The 24,855-nt window shown below is 47.6% G+C and overlaps 2 protein-coding genes and 1 non-coding gene across 6 annotated transcripts; 2 read left to right on the top strand and 1 right to left on the bottom strand.

The window, feature by feature from the left end:
- The first annotated feature begins 2,741 nt into the window (after nucleotides 1-2,741).
- On the top strand, nucleotides 2,742-10,818 carry LOC100835994 (E3 ubiquitin-protein ligase Os04g0590900). 4 transcript variants are annotated; one of them, XM_024455579.1, is made up of 6 exons: nucleotides 2,742-3,155; nucleotides 3,273-3,371; nucleotides 3,848-4,123; nucleotides 4,627-4,858; nucleotides 4,938-5,061; nucleotides 5,297-5,661. In XM_024455579.1, the coding sequence occupies exons 1-4, from the start codon at nucleotides 2,826-2,828 to the stop codon at nucleotides 4,780-4,782; spliced, it is 861 nt and encodes a 286-aa protein (XP_024311347.1). In that variant the 5' UTR covers nucleotides 2,742-2,825; the 3' UTR covers nucleotides 4,783-4,858; nucleotides 4,938-5,061; nucleotides 5,297-5,661. The 4 variants fall into 4 exon arrangements, with proteins under 4 accessions (XP_024311347.1, XP_024311346.1, XP_024311345.1 ...); XM_024455577.1 differs by having other exon boundaries at nucleotides 2,743-3,155; nucleotides 4,962-5,061; XM_024455578.1 differs by lacking the exon at nucleotides 5,297-5,661 and having other exon boundaries at nucleotides 4,938-5,227.
- Nucleotides 10,819-17,793: 6,975 nt separating this feature from the next.
- On the top strand, nucleotides 17,794-17,867 carry TRNAI-GAU. Its single transcript has one exon. It is a non-coding gene; the product is annotated as a tRNA-Ile (tRNA).
- A 2,415-nt stretch (nucleotides 17,868-20,282) lies between these two features.
- LOC100830904 (transcription factor bHLH96) lies at nucleotides 20,283-23,679 on the bottom strand. The gene is made up of 3 exons (XM_003581540.4): nucleotides 22,944-23,679; nucleotides 21,950-22,495; nucleotides 20,283-20,676 (listed from the first exon to the last, which is right to left on the bottom strand). Exons 1-3 carry the CDS (start codon nucleotides 23,253-23,255, stop codon nucleotides 20,542-20,544), a joined length of 993 nt encoding a protein of 330 aa, XP_003581588.1. The 5' UTR covers nucleotides 23,256-23,679; the 3' UTR covers nucleotides 20,283-20,541.
- Nucleotides 23,680-24,855: the final 1,176 nt, after the last annotated feature.

The raw sequence follows: 24,855 nt of genomic DNA, 5'->3' as shown, positions 1-24,855 counted from the left end.
AAGTACTTGTCGTAGTGACCGATGTACTAGAAATAGTGGGAAATCACCGGAAGAAGAACCAACGTGTGCCGCACCGTGGCGGCATGCGCACTCGGCGGCGACCCACGCGTATCACGCGCGCTTGCACTATGGTTTTGGCGCCTTCTGGCCTCGCCGCCGGTTTTGGTGGATGCCTTCATCGGACGGCCGCTTCGCGTCGGCAATCTACGGCGAACGGCGGGGCGGGGCGGCGCGGTGACCGTGGCGAGGAGGGTTTGGTTTATTTTAAGATAGGTTCTTCGTCTCGACTCCGACGCGTGGTCCACGGACCCGGATTGGATTGGATTTGCTCATAGCTTGGCCGGATATTTCTCGAGTTCCCTATCGGCTTTTTCCACGGCGAAAGCAACCGCGGGCCGCCGTACTTGCCCCGTTTGTTTACCAAACTGCTGGGCGTACGCACGGCCTTCCTCCCAACTCTCTGCAACCAGCGGCAGACAAATGGGGGCACCCCGTCATGGTTTGCTGCATTTTTGCTTTGTTTTGCGAACCGTAGCAGTGCCTGAAGGTTTTAACTGTGGTGTAGGCACTAGGCAGCACTGTTCGAACTCGAGCCGGGCAATGCTAGCTTTTGACGAGAGTACGTGTAATCTCCTTTCACTTTGCGACGATGGGTGGATGGGTGAGTGGGTGGGTGGGCGGACTGTTGGACGTAGTTCACCTGTTCACGCTCACCAGTCACCATTGCATCATCATAATATATCTCCACATATAAGCGTGATAAATCTGGAGTCTAGTGGTTGTGGTGACAGTCAGTTCTGTTGCTGCCCCCACTCCTTCGTGGGCGCACCTCCTATCTGATCAGATAAGTTCAGAGGGGGAGAAGATCAGAAGAGAACGGGCAAGCGAATGGATTTATACGTGATAAAAAGCAAAGCAAAGAACTGGCCGTGGGGGCAATAACTAGATCCTGAGCAATCTTTGTGACGGGGAGAGAGAGTCTTTTAGCATGATAAAAAGGGCATGTGCATACAAATCAACGGCCTGTTAATAGGGTCAGATTGGAGCCGTAAACTCCTATCAGCCACCTCTTTATTTCCGGGAAATGCTTTTTTCCCCTTCCGTTCGTGGCCCATCAGATCGCTTTCCTCCGCCCTGCACGGCTCACAGGGCACTAGCCGGGGTTTTCGTTTCTTTTTTTCCCCTCCGTTGCGATGAATTCCAACGAAGAAAATTTAGAAAGCTTATGACTTTGGCGAGGGGCCAAGTTGGTGTCGGATTTTCTTTCCTCCCGTACGCGCTTTCGTTCAAAAGGAGACGTTGAAAGGTTTCTCTGGGCCAAGCTCTTGGTATGCCCCGGGGAACCAGGCGTTGTCAGGAAGTTCCTTCCTTAGGAAATCAGCAAAGCTCGGAATAATCATGCCTGGGTTGGGTCCTACTACAGAATTAGGCCTGAATTAAACGAGAAACGACCATCAGGTTCAGGTGGTGTCAGGACAATGAACACACTGTGTGCTGCTCTTCTGCACTAGCATCTCGGCATAGTTCGCTCCCCACGGCACAAGCACGCATTGACTAGAGAATGGAACGGGGCTGCTTTGCATTTGCTTTCGGCAAGGCACTGTGTGGTGCGTGCTCGCTTCCAGTCTCTGAATTTATTAGTTCCTTTTACGCACCAGGCCATGGATCTTCTTGACCTCTTCCCCGGTCTCCCCAGGCAATGCGTCCCTAGCTGTGGAATCTAGCCACGACTAATGCGTCGCGCCACAAGCATTGGATCATGCATTTACGAGTGTGCACCGGTAAAAGTGATTTTCTTCGGATGAATACAGAATGAGATGTTGATGAGAAAAAAAATGTTAGCAATGGAATGTTGGGATATAAACCGGCCAATTCTGCAAACTTCTCAGGAGGCTTTTAACTGCAGTTGACTGGACAAAACCGATAAGCTGATAACTCATTTCCGGCACCGGCAAATATGGTTATCTGTCGTCATCTGGGCAAAATAGTGCGATCTCCTTGTGAGTTGTCACACTTCAAATAGAACTGCTTGATTTGCATAGGATAGATATCTGAATGGAAGGCACGAGCACTCTCGCATATGCACTGAATCTGGAGGATCTGGGTACTTTTGGACGCTAGCAATACAGAATTTTTTTATACTCCTTGATTAGGGATCAGCTATGACTCCGTGAGGTGGGTGTGTTCGTACTTGAAGGCATCTCGACCAGACGACAATATGATATTCGCCATTGCTAGGTGCTAGCCTCTTGCTGTCTTGCATGTGTTATTACTCTACTGAAGAAAGAACCATTTTCTATTCTTCTTGGAACAGTACAAAGTGACCGTACCATTTTTGGGAGGAAAGGGCCGGTAGATATGGACATGGACGATCAAGAATGATGGCTTAAAGCAGAAGGACATGATCTTGCTGGGAGAATCGGAATCCTGAATCATTTGAGCTGCAAGTCCAAAACACGTGTAGAAATTATTTTGCTCGTTTTTTTTTTTGGAGAGAGAGGCATCTCCGTTGCTCGCATGGGCTGGAATTATAAAGCCACCTTTCTTTCTCAACTGTATTGGGCTTAAACACTACAGCCAGAGTGGATCTACCTCTTGCTGTAATGGGCCTGAAACCACTCTCTTGCACGCAGGCCCAAACAAAATCACGAGATAACCGTAGTAAGCGCAGCCGCGGCCACAAACAAACCATCGCCGTCTTCTTATCCCGCCAGCGACTCTCGCTTATCCGGAACCAAAACCAGCCGGAAATATTCCCCAACCAGGGAAAACAGAACCGAAGAATCGCGAGACAAAGGCCAAAACCGCAAAGCTCTGGTGAACCTATGGCGCTCTCCCTCGCGCGCAGCCCCCACCCCGCCGCGGCGGCGCTCCAGCGCCCCCGCATTACCCACTTCGCCGCGCTCCTCCCCCTCACGCGCTCCCCTCGCCAGCCCTACCCGCGCCTCCGCTTGCGCCTCCCAGCCCCCGCCGTCGCGGCTTCTTCGGCCCCGGAGGCGCAGGTCGCCGACGCCGAGGCGGTGGCGGAGGGGGGCGAGGAGGAGAAGGAGGAGGAGCGGCGGCGGAACCTTTACGTCGCCAACCTGCCCTGGACCCTCCCCGCGGTGGAAATCGAGAAGCTCTTCGCGGAGTGCGGCGTCGTCAAGGACGTCCAGGTGAAAGACGAGGATGTCACAACAAATCATTACAACCCGATTGCCTCTCTTATGAGGTGCTGTATATTTCTGCGCGTGTTCTGACATGAGAATTTTTTTCGTGTTTGTTTGGCGAAGGTTATCAAGATGAAGGACGGCAGGAAGAGGGGGTTCGCGTTCGTGACGATGGGCTCGGCTGAAGAGGCCGCCGCCGCCGTGGAGAAATTTAACTCCTACGTGAGTGTGTTTACGGTTGCTTAAACGTGTTTTTGTTTTGCGCCATGCTATCTCTTGAGACATGAGCATATGTTGCATGTCAGTATGAAACGCCCGGCTGAATTCCGTCTTACATTACCAAAAATGCGGCCCAATGTTGTTTTGACACGTGAAGTGACAGATTACGACGATTTTCCTTTCATGTGTTCATTGCTCTCACACACATTCTACTGGAAAACTCACTAAATTTCTCAAGAATTTTGAAGCTAGATCTTAATTTTGAGAGAATTCCATATATACCATCAAGAATTTGCCCAAATGCTCAAATACCACTCAAAAGTTACTCTTTCCAAATATACCACTTAAATTTTGTAGTATCTTGAGGTTTCCCCCAAATAAGATACTGGCATTTTCGAAAAAAATAGCCATATATTCTCTTTTGGAAACTTGTCCATAAATCACTTATGCTGAGTTTCTACATCACCAACCCTTTGTAGGATGTCATGGGAAGGATCATCAAGGTGGAATTCTCAAAGACCTTCAGAAAACCTGCCCCGCCTCGAATTCCAAGCACAATTTTTGCTAGGCACAAGCTTTACGTGTCCAATCTTGCATGGAAAGCAAGGTCTTCCGATATTAAGGCGTTCTTCTCACAGTTTAACCCAATTTCTGCTAACGTAGTCTTCGATGATAAAAAATCAGCTGGGTATGGTTTTGTTTCTTTTCAAACAAAAGAGGATGCAGAGGCTGCTCTCAGTGAACTCAATGGAAAGGTAATAATTGTAAAAACATTTACCTATCAGTTTTACAATTTACACCAAGTAGGCGAGTACTGAGATAGATCATTCATGATGTAACTGCTGCAGTGATGTTTGACCTGTCATACTTGATGCAAGTTTTTTTACTAGTTTCTCATGTTCACTTTTTGGTGAGCACTTAGGATGCCTCATTCAGCATAATCCCCTTTACAACAAAATAAAACAACTTACTGACTGTAGTATTCTTTTCCAAATTGTGATGAATGTGTACAAGTTGTGCAGTAGAAGATATAATTTCTGTGGTGTAGCCGTGGAATGCTTTGCCAGATATCTATTTGAAAGAAGCATTACAAGGTCCTTGCCTCGAGTGACAAAAAAAGTTATCACACTGTTAGATGATAAGAAGTGTCTTCTGACCCATTTGCTTACACTTTTCTTATAAAATCAGATGCAAGAGATTTTGGACTACAAGCACATTAAACATTATAGTGTCTAAGTTTCTACTATTTGCTTGGTAGGAACTTCTGGAAAGGCCTGTTCTCCTGAGATGGAGGGATGATAAAGGAGGTGTAAAGGCTGATGGTGAAGTTCAAGGTGTAAAGGTTGATGATCAGGCTGAAGGTGTGATGGCTGATAACAGGGGTGAGGATGAGGGTGAAGATAAACAGGGATAGTCTAACAGTATTGTGGTGGGAGAAAGTTGCAGTAGCCTTATTGATAAATGTGCAGATGCAAACCTTCAGTGTACAGGTAGAAGCTTTTGTATACTATGACGCGTGACTAATGCATCTATCATTTCACTTAGGGATATCATTTGACAGTAATTCAGATATGGTGCCCTTTTTTATTGCAGATACAAAATAGAGGGGCAATTGTAATCAAAGACTGCAGCATCGGTTTCTGCCTGGTGCTATTAAGGAAAATGGGAACAAAGTGCATTAGCTCTGATCAAGGTGAAATATCATCCTTGCGTAATTGGCTTCGCTATTTTATACGAGTCATGTATTTGTTGTATTGGTCTGTACCTTTTGTACTTCATTAAGACCATGAACGAAGCCTGCTGAGGTGCTTGTAGTTTCTTGATTTTGCATTCAATTCACTAATAATGTTTCATCACTCGCCAATAAGCTTTAGGCAATTCTTAAACTACAGCTTAATATTTTCTACTACTTCCGTTTTTCTGTCCAGGAGGGAAAATTTTCTTTTATTAGAAACCAGAACCTGTTCCCCAATCAACAAAACAAAAGCAACCCACCAACTTCATCAGGCTGCAAGTCTACAACATTTGAAGGCATGGCAATCAAAAGGAAATGAAGGGATGAAGTAACTACTTGATCACCCTTTACGAAAGCCATAACTAAAAAATCTGTCTCGTAACAGAAAGTACAGGTCCCATATTTGTTCATCCTTCAACTTGAGTCTTCCTTAACAAGTTTATCTTCTACTTTGTGGTGAATCTACCATGTGAGATGCTCTATCCCGTTGATGTAATTTCTGTCATAGGTTTCTCATTCGCATCTTTGCTTTAAAATTTATCATTCAACAAACATAAATACGCAACCTTGAGAAACGAGTTGAAGGCGCTAAAAAGTCAATAGAGAATACACTCTGCTTTACTACCTTTTCACTTAAGTTGAAAGATTCTTTTGCTTCGCTGGCATATTCACACTTATGGTAGCCAGTAATAACTCAACTATAGTCATTTCTGCGAGTTAAGCTGACATCATGATTAATATTAGAAGCATCTACTTCACAGTAAATAATCTCAGTCCCATTGCTTGTTAATGAAGCTGTTAGTTGCTGCCTTGAATTCCGTAACTTGATGTCTTCATTAATAAGCCAAACAAAGGCTCCCAATTGCAAGCTGCCTAACTAAGAAAACTCTAACTCCATGTTTTTGAAGCTTTAATCCGGACCTTCCATTACTCCAGACCTATGTTCGGTTTTCAAATACTCAGGTGCTTGCAACTTACAGTAGCCATTATATGTAAAATTGCAGCATACCTTTTCCCTAGGTTGTACTGTCCTGTAAAGTTTTCCAAAGGAGGAACTCATCATTTGTAGTTAGAAACATTGAATAGACCAGCGGGCCAGTTTAAGTGTCATCACCTTCTAAGATTTCAGTACACATTTTTTCCAGGTAGTACAGGTTTATGTTTTATCCTTTGTGGTTTTCGATTACTTGTAAGCTTAGTCCAGTCCAGTGTATAATATCCCACCTAATCAAAGTTCAGTAAAGCCTGTATTGGATGTTTTTCTCCAGCAAAGTAAAGATCCATCATGCCGTATTGGAATGGATACGCTGGAGTGTTCATCTTGTACTGTGATGCTATTGAACTAACAAGTTGACTTGCGTCGTCTATTTAATCATGCCAAATTCTCATCCAATGAAAATATTGGAACAAGTTCAAACGTTAAAGCAGCCGTTCCCTAGATTTTAAGGCCAAAATTAGCCAGATAAGAGACTTCTTAAAAAAAACTCATAAGGGTCATCAGTCATAAAAGCATCCCTAGTTTTGGCCATGCTTTAGGGAAGGAAAAATGAAGATCCTATTTCTTATGGTCTTCAACTTCATCTGACTTATCCAACAAACCTTCCGTTAATTTATTCCAGCAGGACAGAGCAGGCATGCCCAGGACCAGGGGGGTGTAGGAAATTTGTAAATAACATATTTAACTTGCAGTAATGTTCCCCAATCTCCACGAGGGGATATAGGGACACAATTACAGTGGAACTCAAAATCAGTTGAATTGATTCTCCTTATTTAATTCTTTTGAGCCTTGGACCCTGCCTGAGTTCTAGTAGGCACTATCCAGCTAAATTGGTAGGTATTGAAGATTAACATGTTCGTTTTTTTAATATAGAAAATGGAAGTTCTATTACCTCCAGCCTCTGCATAATAGATGCACACATCCAACATTTATTAGATGGTCATAGCAAGCATGCCAAAAGTTTAACATGGTCATTTGACTTGTTTCGTTTGTTTCTTGGAAAATATGGAAGAAGAGTGAGTAGCTGGGTATGTACACCGAGCAGCTGCATTTCCATGTATAACATTGACGGCTCATTGTGTTCTAAAAAAGCACTAATATGCCAATTAGCTTATTGTCACCACTGAATGTAATTCATTACTATTTCCTTACAAAAGTTTTCATACACGGTGTTGTTTATACATTTCCTTTGCAACGTGGTATCCTACACCCACACATACTTGCTTTTATTTGTTTCAGTTCATTTGCTTTATAAGTATGTTCTTGAGCTTTAGACCCTTTTTGTCTTTATTTTTTTATTATTATCAATTGTGGTGGGCAATCTGCTTAGGTCGCCTGCTGGTAAACTATTCCCAATTAACTTTGATGCATCTGGTGTAATCTTGTTCTTTCTAATGTATGCACAATACCTTTCAAATGTGAAGAAGAAAACCCATCAAGCCATCTGTCTTTTTCCAATTCTTTGAACCACAATAACCTGAAAACTCATTGAACGGTATTTGTGTGTCCAAGAAATTGGCTGCCAAGGTTACTTGCATATGGATGTGCTTAGCTTTCAACTAGATGAAATTGCACAGCTTCCTTTGTCTACAAAGCTTGAATTTTTTCAGATGTTTCTCTTATGCACTACTGACAATCCCTTTAGCCTGATCACAAACTGAAAGAGAAGAAAGAAGCCTATTGAACTCATTGTCCTTCACAGTTAGTACTGCCAAAGAAGAATTCCTTTTAATTCTAAGTTAATTTACGGTTTGACCGATTCGCCTCTCTGTAAGTCTATAACCTTGTCAGCTCTTCTGCTATTTTTTCTTGTATGAAAGATAATTATAGTCCTCTGATTAGTGCACACTGTTAGGTTTGAGCTGCATACAGGGTGAGGCTAACTGTAGCTGCATACGTGAATTTTAATAGTCAATCCAAATTTCCATCTGAATATTTAACACTGTCCGTCGACTAGAAGAAACTTGAAGAAATAGAAGAGGCCAGTTTCTTTCATTCCGATGCAAGCCATTAAAGCCTGCCTAAAGTTGACACAACCACAAGTTTAGTGTCCGTAAGGGAGAAGTAAGTGTGAAGAAAGCTGTCAAATAGTGCTGGTAATCATTACTTCCATTGCTTGAAGAGAGAAGAAACGGATTGTTGAGGAAGAGACTTTCAAGGACAGTGGAGTTTTAGCAGCTTAGCATTGATGAAAGTTACTTCTCTGACAGTTAGCAAAGCTTCTAAATGTCCCCTTTAAATTGCTTTCACAAAGACTACCAGATCTGTAGCTATAAATCAGATAACCGCGGAATTAGAGCAAACTTTAGCTTTCAGTCACCTTGTAGTGCTAGGACCCAGGGAAGAGTGAAACAAAGAAATAATACACTAGACCTTATCAGCTGCCACGCTGGGAGAATTCAAGAGATTTGATTTCATTCTTTCAGGAAAGAACCATCAGTCCCAAGATTGTGTGGTTGTGTTGCTAGGTTACACTGATGCAGCAATGCTCCACTTCCCTGGCGAATTATTATGTTGATGCTTACTGTTCATATGTTATCTAATCATATCCGGTAGACATGTTCTCCTTCTCTTCTGACCTCTGTGGCAAAAGAAACACACATGGAAGTTAATTAAAGAGTAAAGGAACAAAAGGAAAAGAAAAAGAAGGAAGAGCTGCAGCACCAAAAACAAAAGCAGAGAAGGCCCCCAACCTACCACCACCTCCTCCCTCACTTTGCTTTGCAGACAATCTCTCTCTTCCTCCAGTCCCCTTCCAAAAGATCCCCATCAAGGCATCAACCAGTGGCATCATCTGATCTCTTCCCCCATTCCCCTCGCAATTCCCATTGCCTAACCTTGAGAAAGTACCATGGATCGAGCACATACACCTAGGCTCATCATCCGTCTTCGTCCCTCATCTCCCCACAATGATTTGGCCCAGAAACTGAGAGAGATCCTCTGCTAGTACTTGAACACTCAGTCTCAGACTGAGTGAGGTACTATAGCTAACATCTGTCTCTTTTCCTTCACCTTTTCTCCCTCTGCTGTTGCAGCTGCCAAGATTTCGTGCTTGGAGAGGAGGCAATGGCGTCTTCGCCTCCTGGAATTATTGGGGCACAGCCCACCTGGGTCCCCTACGAGCCAACCAGAGACTGCTCCCAGGGGCTGTGCAGCACGTACTGCCCCCAGTGGTGCTACTTCATCTTCCCTCCGCCGCCGCCCTTCGATCTCGCCGGCCCCAGCCCGGACGACTCCTCCGGCCATGTCTTCTCCCCGCTCGTCATTGCAATCATCGGTGTGCTAGCCAGCGCATTCCTCCTTGTCAGCTATTACACCTTCATCTCCAAGTACTGCGGCACCTTCAGTTCCCTCCGGGGAAGAATCTTCGGCTCCAGCTCCAGCAGCGCTGCCCGCAACGCTGGCGGCGGCGGAGGGAGCGGCCAGGGGCAGTCCAGGAGCCAAGAATCGTGGAACGTCTCGCCATCGAGTGGGCTGGATGAGACCCTAATCAACAAGATCACGGTGTGCAAGTACAGGCGTGGCGACGGGTTCGTCAACACCACGGACTGCTCCGTCTGCCTCGGGGAGTTCCACGACGGGGAGAGCCTCCGGCTGCTTCCCAAATGCAGCCATGCCTTCCACCAGCAATGCATCGACACATGGCTCAAGTCGCACTCCAATTGCCCACTCTGCCGCTCCAACATCACGTTCGTCTCCGTTGGGGCGGTGTCGCCGGAGCCGGAGGGCGGTGACGCCCACCAGGTGGTTGTGGTGATGGATGATCTGGAGAACATGTGCGAAGAACATCAGGATGTGGTGAGCAGCAGCGGCAGCAATTCTGACGGTAATGATCAGGAGGCCAGGTGCAGATCAGAAGGAATGGAGGAGGCAAATGGCACAGCTGAGATCAGAGAAGAAGGCACCCCACCGAAGACAGTGTGCTTGTCGTCGTCCTCGTTGGACCCGCAGTGTCACAACCGCATGTCCATTGCTGACGTGCTGCAGTCAACCATGGAAGACGAGCTTATTGCGGCCAGGGAGAGTGGCCTCCTTGCAGGTGGCGCTGGCACATCAAGGCGCTGCCGAGGCGAGAACAGCGATGGATGGGGCCGCAACCGGCGCTCTGTGCAGGAGGCCATGGACTCCGCACCGATGAAGCGATTGCCGCCCAGCGGAAGGTCGTGCTTCAGCAGCAAGAGTGGCAGAGGAAAGGATTCAGATCACCCTGTGCGAGGCACTCAACTCTAATGCCCTCTACTTTGATCCTGGAGAAGCATCCATTCTTTTTGTTCGCAACTTCGCATGATGTGATGGAAATGGGGAAGCAAGGAAAATCATCATAATTTGGAGATATTGTCCTCTGAAGTTGTGATAATGCTGATTTCCCTCACAAGTGATGCTGCGGCCAAATTGTCCATGTGCGATGCTTGGGTAAGGTCTTCTATGATGATAGTTTAGCAGATGATGGATCTCTTCGACTCTTCTACTTTTACTCTTACACATTTCATCACATAGGTTTGTCCATTCTTTCAGTGGACATGTTTTACTCTGAGTGCAGTAACAGGCTAAAGTTTTCCCCACCATGATTTCCCCCCCTTGTGTTCTGTGTGCATAATTATGCCTTGCTGTTAGTTGCAAAGTGAGCTGAGCGCAAAACCTGAAGGATCAAATGTTAGTGTGAATTATCAGGAGCCTAAAGGACTGTTCTCTTGCATACACATCTTTTTTGAGCATTATTTTTTTGTTAAAAAACGCTTTTGAGCTTAAATTCAGGAGCGCCGTTTGAAATATCATCATATTTGTAGTGACCTATGTCGCATGAAAGATAACGTGCATTTCCAGCCTGTTTTGTCTCAGAAGCTTGCTGTGGTCCTAACTCCTAATATCGTTGCAAACAGACACTTATTTATTCTTAGAATACTAATTTTATACTGTACTGCACGTTTTTTCTGTTGGGGGAATTGATGCCCGGCTCTTAGCCAGATCTCAGTTTCAGATCAATCGGAACCTTACTTCCCCAAATCCACTTTGCAGCAAAAAGAATGCTGGTTTTAATTATTCGATCTGTGTCTGCTTTTGTTCCTAGCTGCCTACAGGTTTTGTGGAAGTTTTTGGAACAACGACGATTCGGGAATCTCGTGGTTTGGCCTTGGACTCCATATAGCATGCATTTCTGATATTCCCAATTCGGGCGTTGAAAAATACATATTCCAAATTCGTGGTTACAGTTAGATTGATTTGACAGAAGAGAATTGTTGGAAAAAAAAAAGGTACTAAAAGAGAACTCTTCTCTGAACTTTGCATTCGAAGATGCACACAATCTCTGAATTGTTGATCTACGAAAGTTTGTTCTGGGGAACACTACGAGCTTGCAAATGTTGTGGGCTTGTGGCTCTGAGGCTTTGACCATACGAATCTGAAAACCTTGACGATGCCTGGCTGGCATTTGGTAACCTGGCAATTGGTATAAGCCATTCTCTGTTTGTTTGTGTATCAACATTCCTCAATCATTATTCATGCACCAAGTCACTCGACTTTCTACATTGAAAACCTGTTTTGTTCCGCTGGTAGTGATCTCTATTTTTCTAGAGAATGGAAGAATCATACCTTGACACCCACAAATGCATAAAACAAAAGTGGTGTTCACAATTGTCGTTGACATGCATCAATCAAAAGTGGTGTTCACAATTGTGGTTGATATACGAATCCGTTTTCCTTTTGCGGTTCCACTAAAGATGAACCATGTGATAATCCCCAAAAAGAAAAAGGAAACAAGAAAAATAATTGATGCTAGAGGTACAGCATGCTTTATGTAGCCTGTCCCAATATGAGGCACTTCAAGAAAAGCTCCTAAATGCCTAATTTACTGGCAAGAGCCGAGAATTCATAGGCTGTTTATCCGGGCATGATGTACTTCCTCTTCTTTGAAATGTACTACGAGTATGTATTTGAACTGTGTAAGTTGGAGCTTTATTTACCTGTACAACATTTTGTTAGTGGTTATAAAACATCATAAGAAAATGCTTTCGAAGGTGATCTCAATTTTATGTACTAGCATAACCCAGGTATAACTAAAGCATTAAGTTATTGGTTAAAACTTGAATCGGAGAAGTTATCTATACCTATCTAAAAAATACAGACCGTTTCCTTCACCCTCGTCTGTCAAACTTCTCATAAAATTTGTGGGCCCTCAGGATTGCATGTATATTAGGCCTATTTAGCCAGCTAGCCCATTACTTGCACCGAATCTATCTATATATATCTCATAAAATTTGTGGCCCCCAGAATTGCATGTATATTAGGCCTACTAAGCCGGCTGACCCATTACCTACACCGAATTTATCTATATCTATATCTATACCAATGTAAGAAATACGGACCATTCCACCTTTTTTCCTCCCTTTTTTTCGTCTGCCCGCACGCAAACCACTCCTTCGTCGGCTCCATACGGCCGAGCTCCCCTCTCCTGGCGCAGCCCAATATGAGACCCTTTCTAATCCAACAAAAATGCTTCCCCTGACGCGGCGGAGAAAACACAATTAAAAGCCCAAAGATATCTCTTCATACATTCGGCCTTACTCTCCTGCTTTGGTCATACTCGTTATCTGTAGGTGCAACGGCAGATTGATCTTGCGATGCAGCATATGGTCCAGCATGCGGTGTCTCCTTCCATCCGAGAGCCGGTGGCTCTGTCATGTAGGCTCCATCTTGTCATACGCCGTTTAATTCTAGAGAAAACAGGAGAACAACCTCGTTCTCTCAGCCCTCATCCACGTTTTGTTGATCTGAGCTACTCTGACTCAGTTCGCATCCCACTGGTTCCTTTCAGACTGAGCTCGTCTCTGACTAGGTTAGACCCTCACATAGTAACACTAAGATAGGCAGAGCTGAGAGGCTCTTAGGAGTTCAAGTAACTAGCCGGGGAGCCACCCCCGGCAACCTGTAAACACGCTTAAATCAATGGAATCCAAGCACAAAAGCAGGACGTAGGGTATTACACCTTCGGGTGGCCCGAACCTGGGTAAACTCCTCAGTGTCACACTTCGTGTTCTCGCCACGTCGGCGATCACTCGGGAGCCGCTACCACAACGCGCGCTAAGGCGATTCAGCCGTGATTGTGGGGGATGATTGAGGAGGGAAAAAGGAAGGGAAGGGCCGTGGGATACGGTTCAGAGCACCTGAATGGGTCACGGGCCGAGGAGGCATCGTCGAGGGCGAAGATTGCGGAGGGCGGCGCGCGTGTGTGCTGCTTTTGGCACGAGGAGGAAGACGGGCACGGGCGCTCGTCCAGGCGCTCTCGGGGAATCTGACCCGAAAGAGAGAACTGGTGTGGCTCAAAAGAAAAAAAAAGACCTAAAATTGGTTTGCCTGGATCGTAACAGCGCAACGGCATTCTGGTAGTCTAAAGAAACAGAACTTTAAACGACGAAGGCTGGATCTTGTCGGCTTCGGGATGTGCCCCCCTGCAAACCAATGAAATGGTTGTCCTCGGCGCTTGCATTGTTCCATGTGTTTAGTACTGGACTGTATGCAAAGCTGCCGTCTAAAGGTAGTGCAGCCGGCAGCCGCGGCGCGCGAGCGACCATTGATACTTTTTGCACTCTTTCCGCTTTTGTTTCAAATTCTCTGTGGCATTCGGCGGAAGAGAGGGTGATGAAGAAGCAAGTCAAAAGGCCGCGTGGGCTAGGTGAGATTGGCCTTCTTTTTTCAATCTTTTATGTCCATACACTGAAGACTGATGCTTCCGAATCTGACATGATTCTTTCTGGGGAGATTGGGTTGCTTGTATAGCATGTGTAAGTATTCAATATATACGGGTCATTCATGCTTTATATTGAACTGATTGCAACTTTCCTAAACATTGTTACAAAATCACAGTGATGGGGAAGTGTTTTTACAAAAGAATCAGTCGGTATTGTTCATCACAGAGGGAACTAGTTGAGAGGTTGCCAAAACCACCAAAAGTCAGATCCAGGTGGGAGTTTCAGCTTTATGTTAACGATTTGGAAATGTAGAAATGATATTAATTTCATTCAGAACACACATGCAGGTGGAGGTTCACAACGTTTCATTCAGAGATAAGAGTTCCACTCGTGAGAATAGACCTAGTAAAGAAAAGAACACCACATTCCATCTTGTATCTCTTTCACTCTATGCAAATATTTGATTTAATACATATAGATGCCCACTGGACACAACTCGTGACGTATAGGTTCAAAAATACGTCACATTTCCCATCACGAGTCACTCTTTCCCCTGTGAATCAGGTTGCTGGAGCACCTGAAACGAGTTTTTGCAGTTAAAAATGGTGTATATGGCCCCTTGATTTGTTAATTTGATGTTCTCTAACAACCAACCATTCAAGGGACAGCTGTAAAATATGGAGGTCAATCTAGGTTTGAAAATGAATGCATGTATATTCAACAAAGCTAAAATACTTAACCTGAAATTGCAACTGATGGGTTCCAACTATAATTTGGCTGACCCGTGAAAGTAGAAGCACCTGAAATGAATTTTGCAGTTAGAAATGATGCATACAGCCCCTTTGATTAGTTCATTTGGTGTTCTCTAACAAGATCATAGCAGAAAGATTTATCTGGTTTTGGAAAGGAATGCAGGTGTTCGACAGATTTAAAATACTTAACCTGAATACAGGTCTTTGAAAGCACCCGCAGAAAAAAAAAGGGACCTTTTTTACGGTGCCCCTTTACTGTTTGGAAGGGAGGAATCAGTATACAAATCTCCACCGTTGTTTTGTTGAGGATAAGACAGTCATTTTCTATTTAAAATAATTAATGGCCAATGCTTTTTCTTTTTCTGGGTTCGTGAATAGCATTCCTGGGCTTTAGAGCCCATTTACTCAATCGTGTGTTCGCAACTTTGCATCGATCGTTGCCTAGGGTCACTCACAGTAGTCACAGCCACGCCGTTGATCCCACGATCATTGCGCCGGCCGCCTTGCCGGACTCAGCCGCTTGTCGCCCGGGAGAACGAACAGTGCTCCAAAGAAATGGGAAATAATCTCTATGCCCCGACGGATCCGTACATCGGGTCAGCAAGCGCTCGCCGCACGTCTCTTCCGCTCGCGCCGGCGCCTCGTAGGACATACTACGCTCGGAACTTGCGGCTCGCAGCACGTCGCGTCACTCACAGTCACAGCCACGCCGCACCATCGGCCACCGTGATCTGCGCCGCCGCCGCCGCCTTCTTCTGTTGGATCGACGCTTATCGCCGCCACGACCTGCTGCCTGCTGCCATGTTGGAGCGCTGTTGTTGCCTGCCGCGGCCGCCGCCTTCCTCCATTGGAGGGGCCGTTCGTCGCTGCCCCGACCTGCTGCCACCGACCATCGCCGCGATGACCCCGCTGCCGCCTTCCTCCGCTGGAGACCCAGCCAACGCGGCGAGAACCGCCGTCGACCTCGTGGACCGGTGGACATTGCCGATGCGGCCATGCGGGAGCCACTGGTGCCGGCGGCTGTGTGGGAGCGGGGGAGAAGACGATGGGAAACAAAATCGTCTAGCAGCTCAACGGGTGTCTGGTGGGCCGTGCGGGCCGACGATGGGCTTACAAAATTAGAAGTTCCTAAATTACCCTCTATACTGCTTTTTTTAGTCAAACAGTACACTTTTGATTGGGCCATCGGATCTTGAGCAATGGACGGACAGTTTTCATCCCAGGGTACCAGAGAACAGCTCAAAAAAGGTCTTTGAAACTGAAGGATAAAGCTCTTGGGAAACAACTGCGGATTAATTACCTTCCTCCGCACTCGAATGAAGTGGGTGCCCTTGATCTTGATGGAGCTCCGGTCGTTTACCAGCTTTTAAACACACCTCTAAATGTTATTAGAGAACTTTATCAGCACATAGCAACTCACATAATCATAGTGATTTTCACAAACGAAGGAACAGCAGAAAAATATATATTATCCGATATCTTCTTTACAAACTGGAATTAGATGATAGAGACTAGTTTACCGAGAAGATCCAGCACCCGGTTCAGTGCCTCCTTGTTCACTCCTGCAATGAAAAACATAGATAACTACCTCGCACATCCAGAGGTTATTGTGGGAGTATTTGTATGCGAATGTTCATACCGTGAAACGGGCTTACAGAAGGCAGTCTGCAAAAGGCAACGAATATTTGTGCATTAATGTCATGTGACAATCCAGAGACAACACTGCGATTTGAGGATCACTGCATCCCATGATAAATAGCACTACTAGTAATATGTTTTATACGTACCTCCTCTTTCTGTTGAGATAGCACTTGGCAATGGCAGGTGGTGTTAGCCGCGGGGCTCGTTCCCTCGAGTGGCGCCTTGGATTTTGACGGGGACTAACAAATAAAACATGATCATGCATGGGATGATCAATCAGATTGACATGCACCTGAATAGTACGAGAGAAAGTAAAAACAACAACCGTATAAACTCGACCGTAGACTGATATAGCAACTTAGCAAACAAAACCGTCCAAGAGGATCAATGATCTAGGAAGGTTGGATGAATGAATACAGGAACCCCCCCAATAGGCAGCAAGTCTTGCGGACCAATTCCGGCAGGCAGCAACAACTTGCGCCTCAGCTCTGGAGCCTCAAGAGCCAAGTCAACGGCAATAGACCACGCCTTCTCAGTCACCAGTCCCCAGTCCAGGGACGCCCTACAAGACCGGCCGGATTAATTTCCAGGATATTCATATAGGCCCAATAAACACGAAAACTGGTGGCGGTAAGTACGTACGTACCTGAATTCCGGCGACCGGGTTAGCCATTGGAGGATGGAAGGGATCTTGGAGTCGCAGCTACACAAGGTGACGAGGGTGGTGACGTCGCGGTAGTACACGGCAGGCGGGACGGCGTCGACGCCCGTCGCCATGGCGGCGACGTTGGCCAGGGTCCAGAGCGACTGGATGAAGAAGACGAGGGAACGGGGCTCGTCGCGCCCTCCGCTCGGCGGCAGGAAGCGCCGGACGTAGCCGATGGCCTCACCAAACTGGAAGCGGGCCACCAGCCGCCGCAGATGCGCCGCGCTCATGTGCGCGTCCGTGCCCAGGGTTATCCTGCGCCGCGCGCGCGGCGATAAAGGCCGGCGGCCGGGATGCGTTGGTTAGCAGCAGACGATCGAGCAAGTGAAATTAACTGCCGGCGGCCGGCGGGCGGGGCGTACACTTACCACTCGTAGGCGGGCTCGAAGCCCTGGGTCCGGAGGTAGGTGAGGAGCCGCCGGTTACGGAGGCGCCTCACCAAGGGGTGGTCCTCGAGCTTGCTGCGGCTGCCGAGGCGCCTGACATTGGTGTTGTTGCTCCGCTCCATCGAACCGCGCCGGGGGAGGATGCAATGCAGAGACTTCGCTAGGGGATTGATTGGGTTTTTGGTTGAAGAACGCGAGGATACAAGGAGCCGGCCAAGCGTCATATATGGAACCACGGGGTGTGGAGCCCGCGACCCCCAAAAGGTGTCCCCCTTGAATCCCCCGAACCCCCTGCAATCCCCCAAACACCTGATCTCCGCACCTTCTTTTTCTTTCTCTTTTTGGAAACGATCCCCTGCGTCAGTCCCAGCTGTCACAGTTTTGTCTATATATCTCCGCGCGGATGTCAAAAATTCAGTTTTGCAGAATTCTATCCCGTGGAAATAGCAGGGAACCAATTTCGTTGAGTTCTCTAAATCGTTTATTTTTATTCTAATAGACTGATTAATATAAATAGTTACGTGGTCCCGTAGCTCAGTTGGTTAGAGTGCTGGTCTGATATGCCATAGGCCTTGGGTTCAAATCCCAACGGGACCATTATTTTTAATAATTAAACCACTATTTTGCACTCGATTTTTTTTATTAAACGATTTTTTTCCATAAAAAAATTATTGCCTTGTCGTAGTACAAGATAAAGAACTCCCCATAAAAACATAAAAAAAATTGTTGCGGTGTCGTAGTACATGATAAAGAAATGCAATGCCACGTTGGATCCACTGCGTGAGTCTCGGCGCTTTCATTCCATGTTTTCTTTCCCAACTATAAGTGCAGAATTCCATGTTTCACAATGAGCTAGTTTTGTTCCGTGAAAGCTTTGTTCTATTTATTTGAAGTTCAAACGAACCCAACTTGACCGACTTCCCCAGGAGATAGACGATTGGATGTCAAAACTCAAAATTGTCCTTTTCCCTAAAATTGTATTATGTTGATTATATTAGGATAGCGTTTCTTTTTTAACTACGTGTTTTTTTTTCACTTCACAGTGAGCTGTTTTTATTGAATAGATAAAAGTATAGTAGTACAACAACATATTTAAGAAATCTCATTTCTCCTTAACGTTGTCAAAGTGCATTCATCTAGGTTTTTTTTTGCGCAAAGTCATCCGTCCAAGTATTCCAATCCTTCCTCTAGCCTGCCTCGGTAAGTTGGTGCCATGGATTTTCAGCTGTTTCTCACTCTGCTCGCTCACCCCCTTGTCACTGCCTTGGGGCTTCATAAGAGGTTTGGCGGTTTTTGTCGCCCGATGCATAGTGTCGTCCATCATGATTGTTTGTTCGTCTACCTCAGGTTGAAAACCCAGCAGCGCCTACAGGGTGAAAAAAGAATCACATGCCATAACACGAGTGGCCACCTCCACGTTGTTCCTCTCTGTTCATCCTCTCGCGCCGCCATGTCCCAATCCACGCCTCCTCCACCGCCCACCGATCAGCTCCTCAATGTATCTCTTGGCGTTGCACCATTTGAACGTAGATCTAGATGTTGTGGCCGATAATTGTCGCCTCCTCTTGTGTTGTGTCGGCTCAACGATGGATGTAATACCCTCACCGGCTCGCAAAGGAGGAATCCCGAGCAATTAATGACTCCAGTGATGCAGGTGTGGCCACGGCTTTTGTTCACTGGCGACTCATCTAGCTGCAACGACCAAAACATGTTGTTGCTTATCCACCAAAAAGATACCCCATGCCTCAAGTGAATTTTTTCTTTTAAGGAATCATATTTCCTGAAGTGTAAATTGTTGTTCCGTGGTCTCCTCGATTTTTTTTGTTTGCGTATGTTTTTATAATATAAATCCAAATAGTCACATTCTTAAGATATGTTTTCTTTACAAAACAACCAGAACAAGCTATTTATTGCCAATAAAAGGTTTAAGAGGATCAACCCCAGGAAAGTACACAAAATACATAAAAAGAGTCACGAGAAAAGGAGGAAGGAGAAAGATCAACTAGGAAAAATCTAAGAAAATACATCAGGGCACATCATCAGAACCGGAGGTCAACTCGTCAAGGCCAGCTCCCGCACGATTCCAAAGCGCAGCTTCGTCCTTGATAAGAATGAACACGGCCGAAGGAAGAAGAAGTTTATGCTGAAAGATTCGCCTCTTTCGCACATAGTAGCAAAATAATAGAAGCGACATTATTTGCCCTTGTCTTACCAAGCGGCCGCGCCTCTTCGACACGCTCCGTCACGTCCACCATCTCTTGGCAGAGGGATACTATAGCTGATAAACAACATGCTTTTGTCTGTTTTGATAGAGCTCATTTTATTTCACAAAGTTGCGGTATAGAAGATCATTTTCTGATATCCTAAAGGTCATCTTCAGGTTCATTTATAGGTGCATCATATCATGGTGTCATAGTATGCATTTTTTTTTAGGAACACAGTACAACCACAGACGCTCACAACACGCGTGTACACTCACCCCTATGAACGAACACAGGCACATCCTACCCCTATGAGCACCTCCAAATGATTGAGCCGGCAGAACTTGAGAGATTGACGAAATCACCGCAGACACCTCGCTGTGGACGGTACGTCACCTACCTTTGAAAAAATAGCGAATAGTGCCAGTTAAATCCTGAATAATTCAGGAAAATGTGACACACATGTCAAATCTAGGACTTGAACTTGAATGAGAGAGTGTGCGCGTTTAAAAAAAGTGTGCGCTATTGTAGAGACCGAGCCGATTACTGCGTCGCCTGAGAATACACGGCCATGGTATGCATTTTCCACTACGCTAGCCAACTTTCTTTTGGAGCGAACTACGCTAGCCAACTGGAGTATTTCCGTTTCAGAAAACATACGACGTAAAAGTTTCAGTAGGAAGTACAACGAGAGCGCATTCTCTTTCAGTTCCAGCGAGGCCCTGAAAACAGATTTGGGCCGGACCTCCATCCCCCCACCAGCCCATGGGAAAACGAGACCACCGTATTTTGTTGGCCCAACACGGAATCATAGTGGCATTAGGGCCTCTTCGGCCGTGAACTAGAAACTGCTATCTTCCTGGAGCAGAGATGCTACAAACTGCTTTGTTTCGTTCATTCTCTGAATGAATGAAACAAGGGCGAATGCCCTTTTCCTCTAAAAAAACACACGGAATCATCGGCTACACAGGGCCCACTGCGCTTCACATATGTTACGCGGCGCCCCACTACGCTTCACATATGTTACGCGGCGCCGTCTCGCCGGCATGTGCGCCTACCGCCTACCTAGCTTAACTTAAAAGTTCCGGCTGCCTGCCGGTGAGCATCCGCTGCTGTGACGTCGCCTCGCCGTGGATGATGCAGATCACGTGGTGCACCGCCGCCGCCACGTCGTCGGCCGTCGCCAGCCCGCACCCTTCCTCCACCTGCAGTGAGCACAAGGGAAAAAAAAAGAATGAAGCTTTGGAAATTGGAACGGTGCAATGCAATACACTCATCAGGATTCAGGAATTAATGATGTTTACGGTAGCACAATTGCACATGATTACATACACCCGGGCCAGTGCAAGCAAGATCTAGGCCAGGTGAACAGGTGTGACTGACTGATCAGCAAAGTACGTCGATCCCTAGCTGCAGGTGATCGAATAGGCTGCAGCGAGGGAATCGAATCGCCTACGCGAAGCCGAGAAAAGCAGGCCATTTTCTCAGAGCGATCCTGTAAAGACAGATTCTCCATGGGGCCTGGGTCATCGACGCGCTGCTGCAAGCAATCCTGCAATGGAACAGCTCAATGCAAAAGCAGCGACAACGCTGTAGGCTGTAGCCTTTTCCTTTTCTCTGTTGATCTCGCGATGTGAAGCCACGATACACGGATACAGCCCGAGCCCGGCAGGAAGATTCTCCGGTGACACTGTACATAGAGCTAGCTCGAGCTTACTTTTAACCTGTGTAGTAGCAAGAGAAGATATAGGAAATGAAAGTTTACTGCACTTTGCCTCTGCTTTTGAGCTTTCAAGTGTCATGGCTTGATATAGTGCAGCCGCATCGCAGCAGCAGTTCCACCACGGATCGAGGCAGGTCAAGTCCGGAGCTGCTACAGCTTAGGAAAGCAGAGGAGAGCAGAGTGCATGCACCAAAGGGAGCAAAAAAACCTCTGGATCGTTTCTGTTCTGGAATCTCACTGATCAAAAGCAGACACCCATGGCTTGGCTTGGCTGGCTCGATTGCCTTGACCGGGGGCTCGTGTCATTTTGAGCTATGGCCTCTAGATTTCGAGCCAATCGATCAGCTATGTCTATATGATCCTAGCCATGGCGAATGGCAGAAGCTGGCAATGCATGCCAACCTTTGCATCGCTGGAATTTTAGTCCAAGCCTCCAAGGGGAGAAGGGGAATAATACCTGACATGGTTTTGTTCACGTCAGGAAACAAGAAATGGGGAATGATTTTGTTTCCTTGGCTACTGGCTTCATCGGTCATCATCGTTGTGAAGATGCGTATACGTAGACTGTACCCGGAATTGTATGGGCGACCGTGTTGTCTGCACTCTGTACATGGACTTGCTTTAATTGGACACGTACATGACCATCAGATTTTCTAGGGGGTGTTTTGGGAAGCTAAACACAGCCGGAACAGGCGCAAATCCTCAAGCTTTTCTGCACTGAATTTATATTAGCGGCAGCATGGATCGATGGTTACCTTGAGGCTGAGTGAGTAGAGCGCGAGCGAGTCGAGCGCCGTGACGTTGAGGTGCAGCACGGCGAGCCTGAGCGCCTCCATCCCGGCCACCATCCTGAGCAGCTGCCCCGGCCGCCGCGGCGCCATGACCCGGACGCTGGCGTGCGTCTCCACCAGGCTCACCTCGATGTCCGCCGCCGCCGTCCCGCCGCCGCGCTTCTCCTCCGGCTCCGCCTCCGTCGGCCTGTAGTCCTCTCGCGGCCGGCGCTGGCGCCACACGTACTGCGGGTACGTGAAGAACCGCGCGAACGGGGCGCCCGCGTCCTCCTCGTGCGCCGGAGGAGAGGATGGTTCTTCTCCGGCTCCGGTGCCGCCGCTGCTCGTCGTCGCTGCCGCCGTGGCCGTGACGGCAGTGCTCGGCGTTGTTGGGATTGCGTCGCGAATGGGCGGCTTGCGCTGCTGCTGCGACGACAGAAGGGCGCGCTTCTGCGCCTCCAGGGACTGCAGCTGCTGCTCCAGCTCCTTCACGAAATCGATGGCGCCGCCGACGATGGATGCCTGGTCACCCTACACAACCCGTCGATTGAATTAGAAAGCGTTCCTCGCAACAAAAAAAAGAATTAGAAAGCGAACAACAGTTGTAGAATCAGCCCTGACTTGGCGACATTCTGTTTCAGAAGGAAAAAAAAACATTTGGGAAATTGGGATAGCATTTACTAGTACAACTTTGAGTGAAACAACGACGAAGAAAGAGGCGCATTAATGGTACAAGATGACCGCCGAGGAATGTACTCACGGAGGAAGGATCCGTTCCATTATTGGAAGGTGATGTGTGGTCTGCTAGTTAAGTACAGAGACCGGAACGGACGAGACAAGAACTCCACAAGATTCACTTTACCATCACCCGATCCAAGCACGGCAATCGAAATCAGTGAGGTTCCCCCGATCAAAACATCAACATGAAAATGCAGAGCAGATGAGAGTTGAGGAGCTAGCACCCGTTTGGTGTACGTACCCGGTGGGCGTAGGAGTCCGGCATGAGGGAGCGGAGCACGGCGAGGTACTCGTTCATCTGGCGCCGGCGGTTGCGCTCCACGGCAATGTGGGTCATCCGCTGGCTCTCGGCCTCCTCCCGGTTCCTGCAGCTCCTCGGCCGCCGCCGCCGCTTCCTCCTCCCACCCTGCACCTTCTCCCCGTCCCCCTCTTCGCCCGGCATCGCCGCCGCAGACGTCCCCGCCGTCCACGCGTCGTGGGCGGCGGCGGCCGCGTTGAAGGTGTCGTAGACGAGGGCGTCCGTGGCCGCGCCGCACACGGCATCCAGCGTCATGCCGGTCGATGCCGGTCGGTGCTCTCGTACGCGTGTGCGTTTCTAGCGAGACATGGGGGCAAGGCACGCACAAGATGGTGCAGAAATAGAGTCGTGGGAAGCTTGCGGAGTGGGCGCGGCAGCAGCTGCTTTGCTAGCGGCGCAGATGCGTGGGCTGGCAGGTGAGAGATGAGACGGATAGATCGGTCGATTTCCCGTCAAAGACGCAATGCTCCAAGCGATTGGAACCAAAAGCTCGCTTTCTTTTGACATGGCGGCGGTGAAACCTTTGGGGGCAAGAGCCCCTCTCTCGAGCCGATCTAGAGACTACTCGTGACAGGGCAGAGACGTGCGGTGGCCTAGCTTTACCTGTCTGCCGCTGCTGCCTTCCTTCAGCTGAAGGCTGAAAAGCGAGAGAGAGAGAGAGAGATGGAAGAGCCAAAGAGGTGTGGTCTCTGTCTGTCTTCCTCTCGGTGATTTTTTCTTCCTTGGTTCGATACGTGGGAGTGTGGGGGATGTATGTCCGTTCTCGGTATGCCAAATGAACACTGCGGATCGATGCTGGCTTAGCTGAGGCAGGATGGCCCCACGCACGGCAGCATCTTTCATTCTTCCGTTGAGGATTCTTTCTGCATGATTGGGAATCGATCGGTATGGCGGTGGACTGAGTTTTACCACTTCTCCTGATACTCTATGTTTCTCTTGACACCAAATTTTCGGCTGCCTACACGCTGAACAGTGAAAGAATAGTGCTATCACATGCGTGCATGGATCGGGGAGACGGGAGAGAGCCGAGAGGTGTGGTGTGGGCCAGTACAAAGGTGTATGCCCTAGCCACATGCAACAACAGTGGCCGGAACGGCAACGGGACACAAAGGAGCGCCACGAGCTAGCTAGGCGATGGATCGATCATCGATGTCATGTGTACCATGCAGTTTGGATCGCGCATTCGTGCTTCGGGGGTCGTCGGACGGGCGCCTGCATGCTGTCCTATCCTCCGCATAAGCTAATAAGCTCCGGGGCAATGAATTTTTTTGAAGAGAAAAATAATTCATTGCTCCGGGGCAATGAATCCAAGCCACCCAGATCCAACCGGGCCTTCAACTTTTGGTACACCGGTCGGTACGTCGGCATATATTCGTCCAATCAACGTGCCTAGCTATATATGGCCACCGTTAAAACGCACACCTGAAACACTACAATATCTTTTTGTGTGACCATTGCCTCCCCTCAACCATTACATTGTCACCTCCTCCGTTCTTCCTCCTCTTTATCACCTTTCCTATCCGCCCCCCTCTCACATGCAATTTCCGCCTTTCCTCTCACGAGCAAGCACGCCGAGTGAGATGGTGGTGGTTCGGTCTGTTTGTCGAGAGACAAATGGCGCTCCAGTCTGGCATGAGATGGCTCCTGGTGTGAGATTTCCTCTCACGTGAGCATGCACATTTGTGTGAGATGGTGGTGGTTCAATATGTCTGACCAGAGATGAGCGGAGCTCCAATCTGGCATGACAGATCCACGTGTGAGATCTCCTCTTCGTGACATCTCCTATGAGCATGCAGACTGTGTGAGATGGTGGTGGTTCAAGATGTTTGTCGAGAGTGAGCGACGTTCCAGTCCA

Source organism: Brachypodium distachyon, chromosome 5 (assembly GCF_000005505.3).
Source record: "Brachypodium distachyon strain Bd21 chromosome 5, Brachypodium_distachyon_v3.0, whole genome shotgun sequence".
Classification (NCBI taxonomy): Eukaryota; Viridiplantae; Streptophyta; class Magnoliopsida; order Poales; family Poaceae; genus Brachypodium; species Brachypodium distachyon.
Note: the sequence above shows the minus strand (reverse complement) of the source record. Positions and strands in the feature narration are given on the sequence as shown.

Coding starts and splice junctions, on each gene's coding strand:
- LOC100835994 (XM_014895978.2), top strand. CDS start 9,167: ATGGCGTCTTCGCCTCCTGGAATTATTGGGGCACAGCCCACCTGGGTC.
- LOC100830904 (XM_003581540.4), bottom strand. CDS start 23,255: ATGACGCTGGATGCCGTGTGCGGCGCGGCCACGGACGCCCTCGTCTAC. Junction 22,496..22,943: donor CGGACTCCTACGCCCACCGG/GTACGTACACCA, acceptor CGGGTTGTGTAG/GGTGACCAGGCATCCATCGT. Junction 20,677..21,949: donor TCTACTCACTCAGCCTCAAG/GTAACCATCGAT, acceptor TGCTCACTGCAG/GTGGAGGAAGGGTGCGGGCT.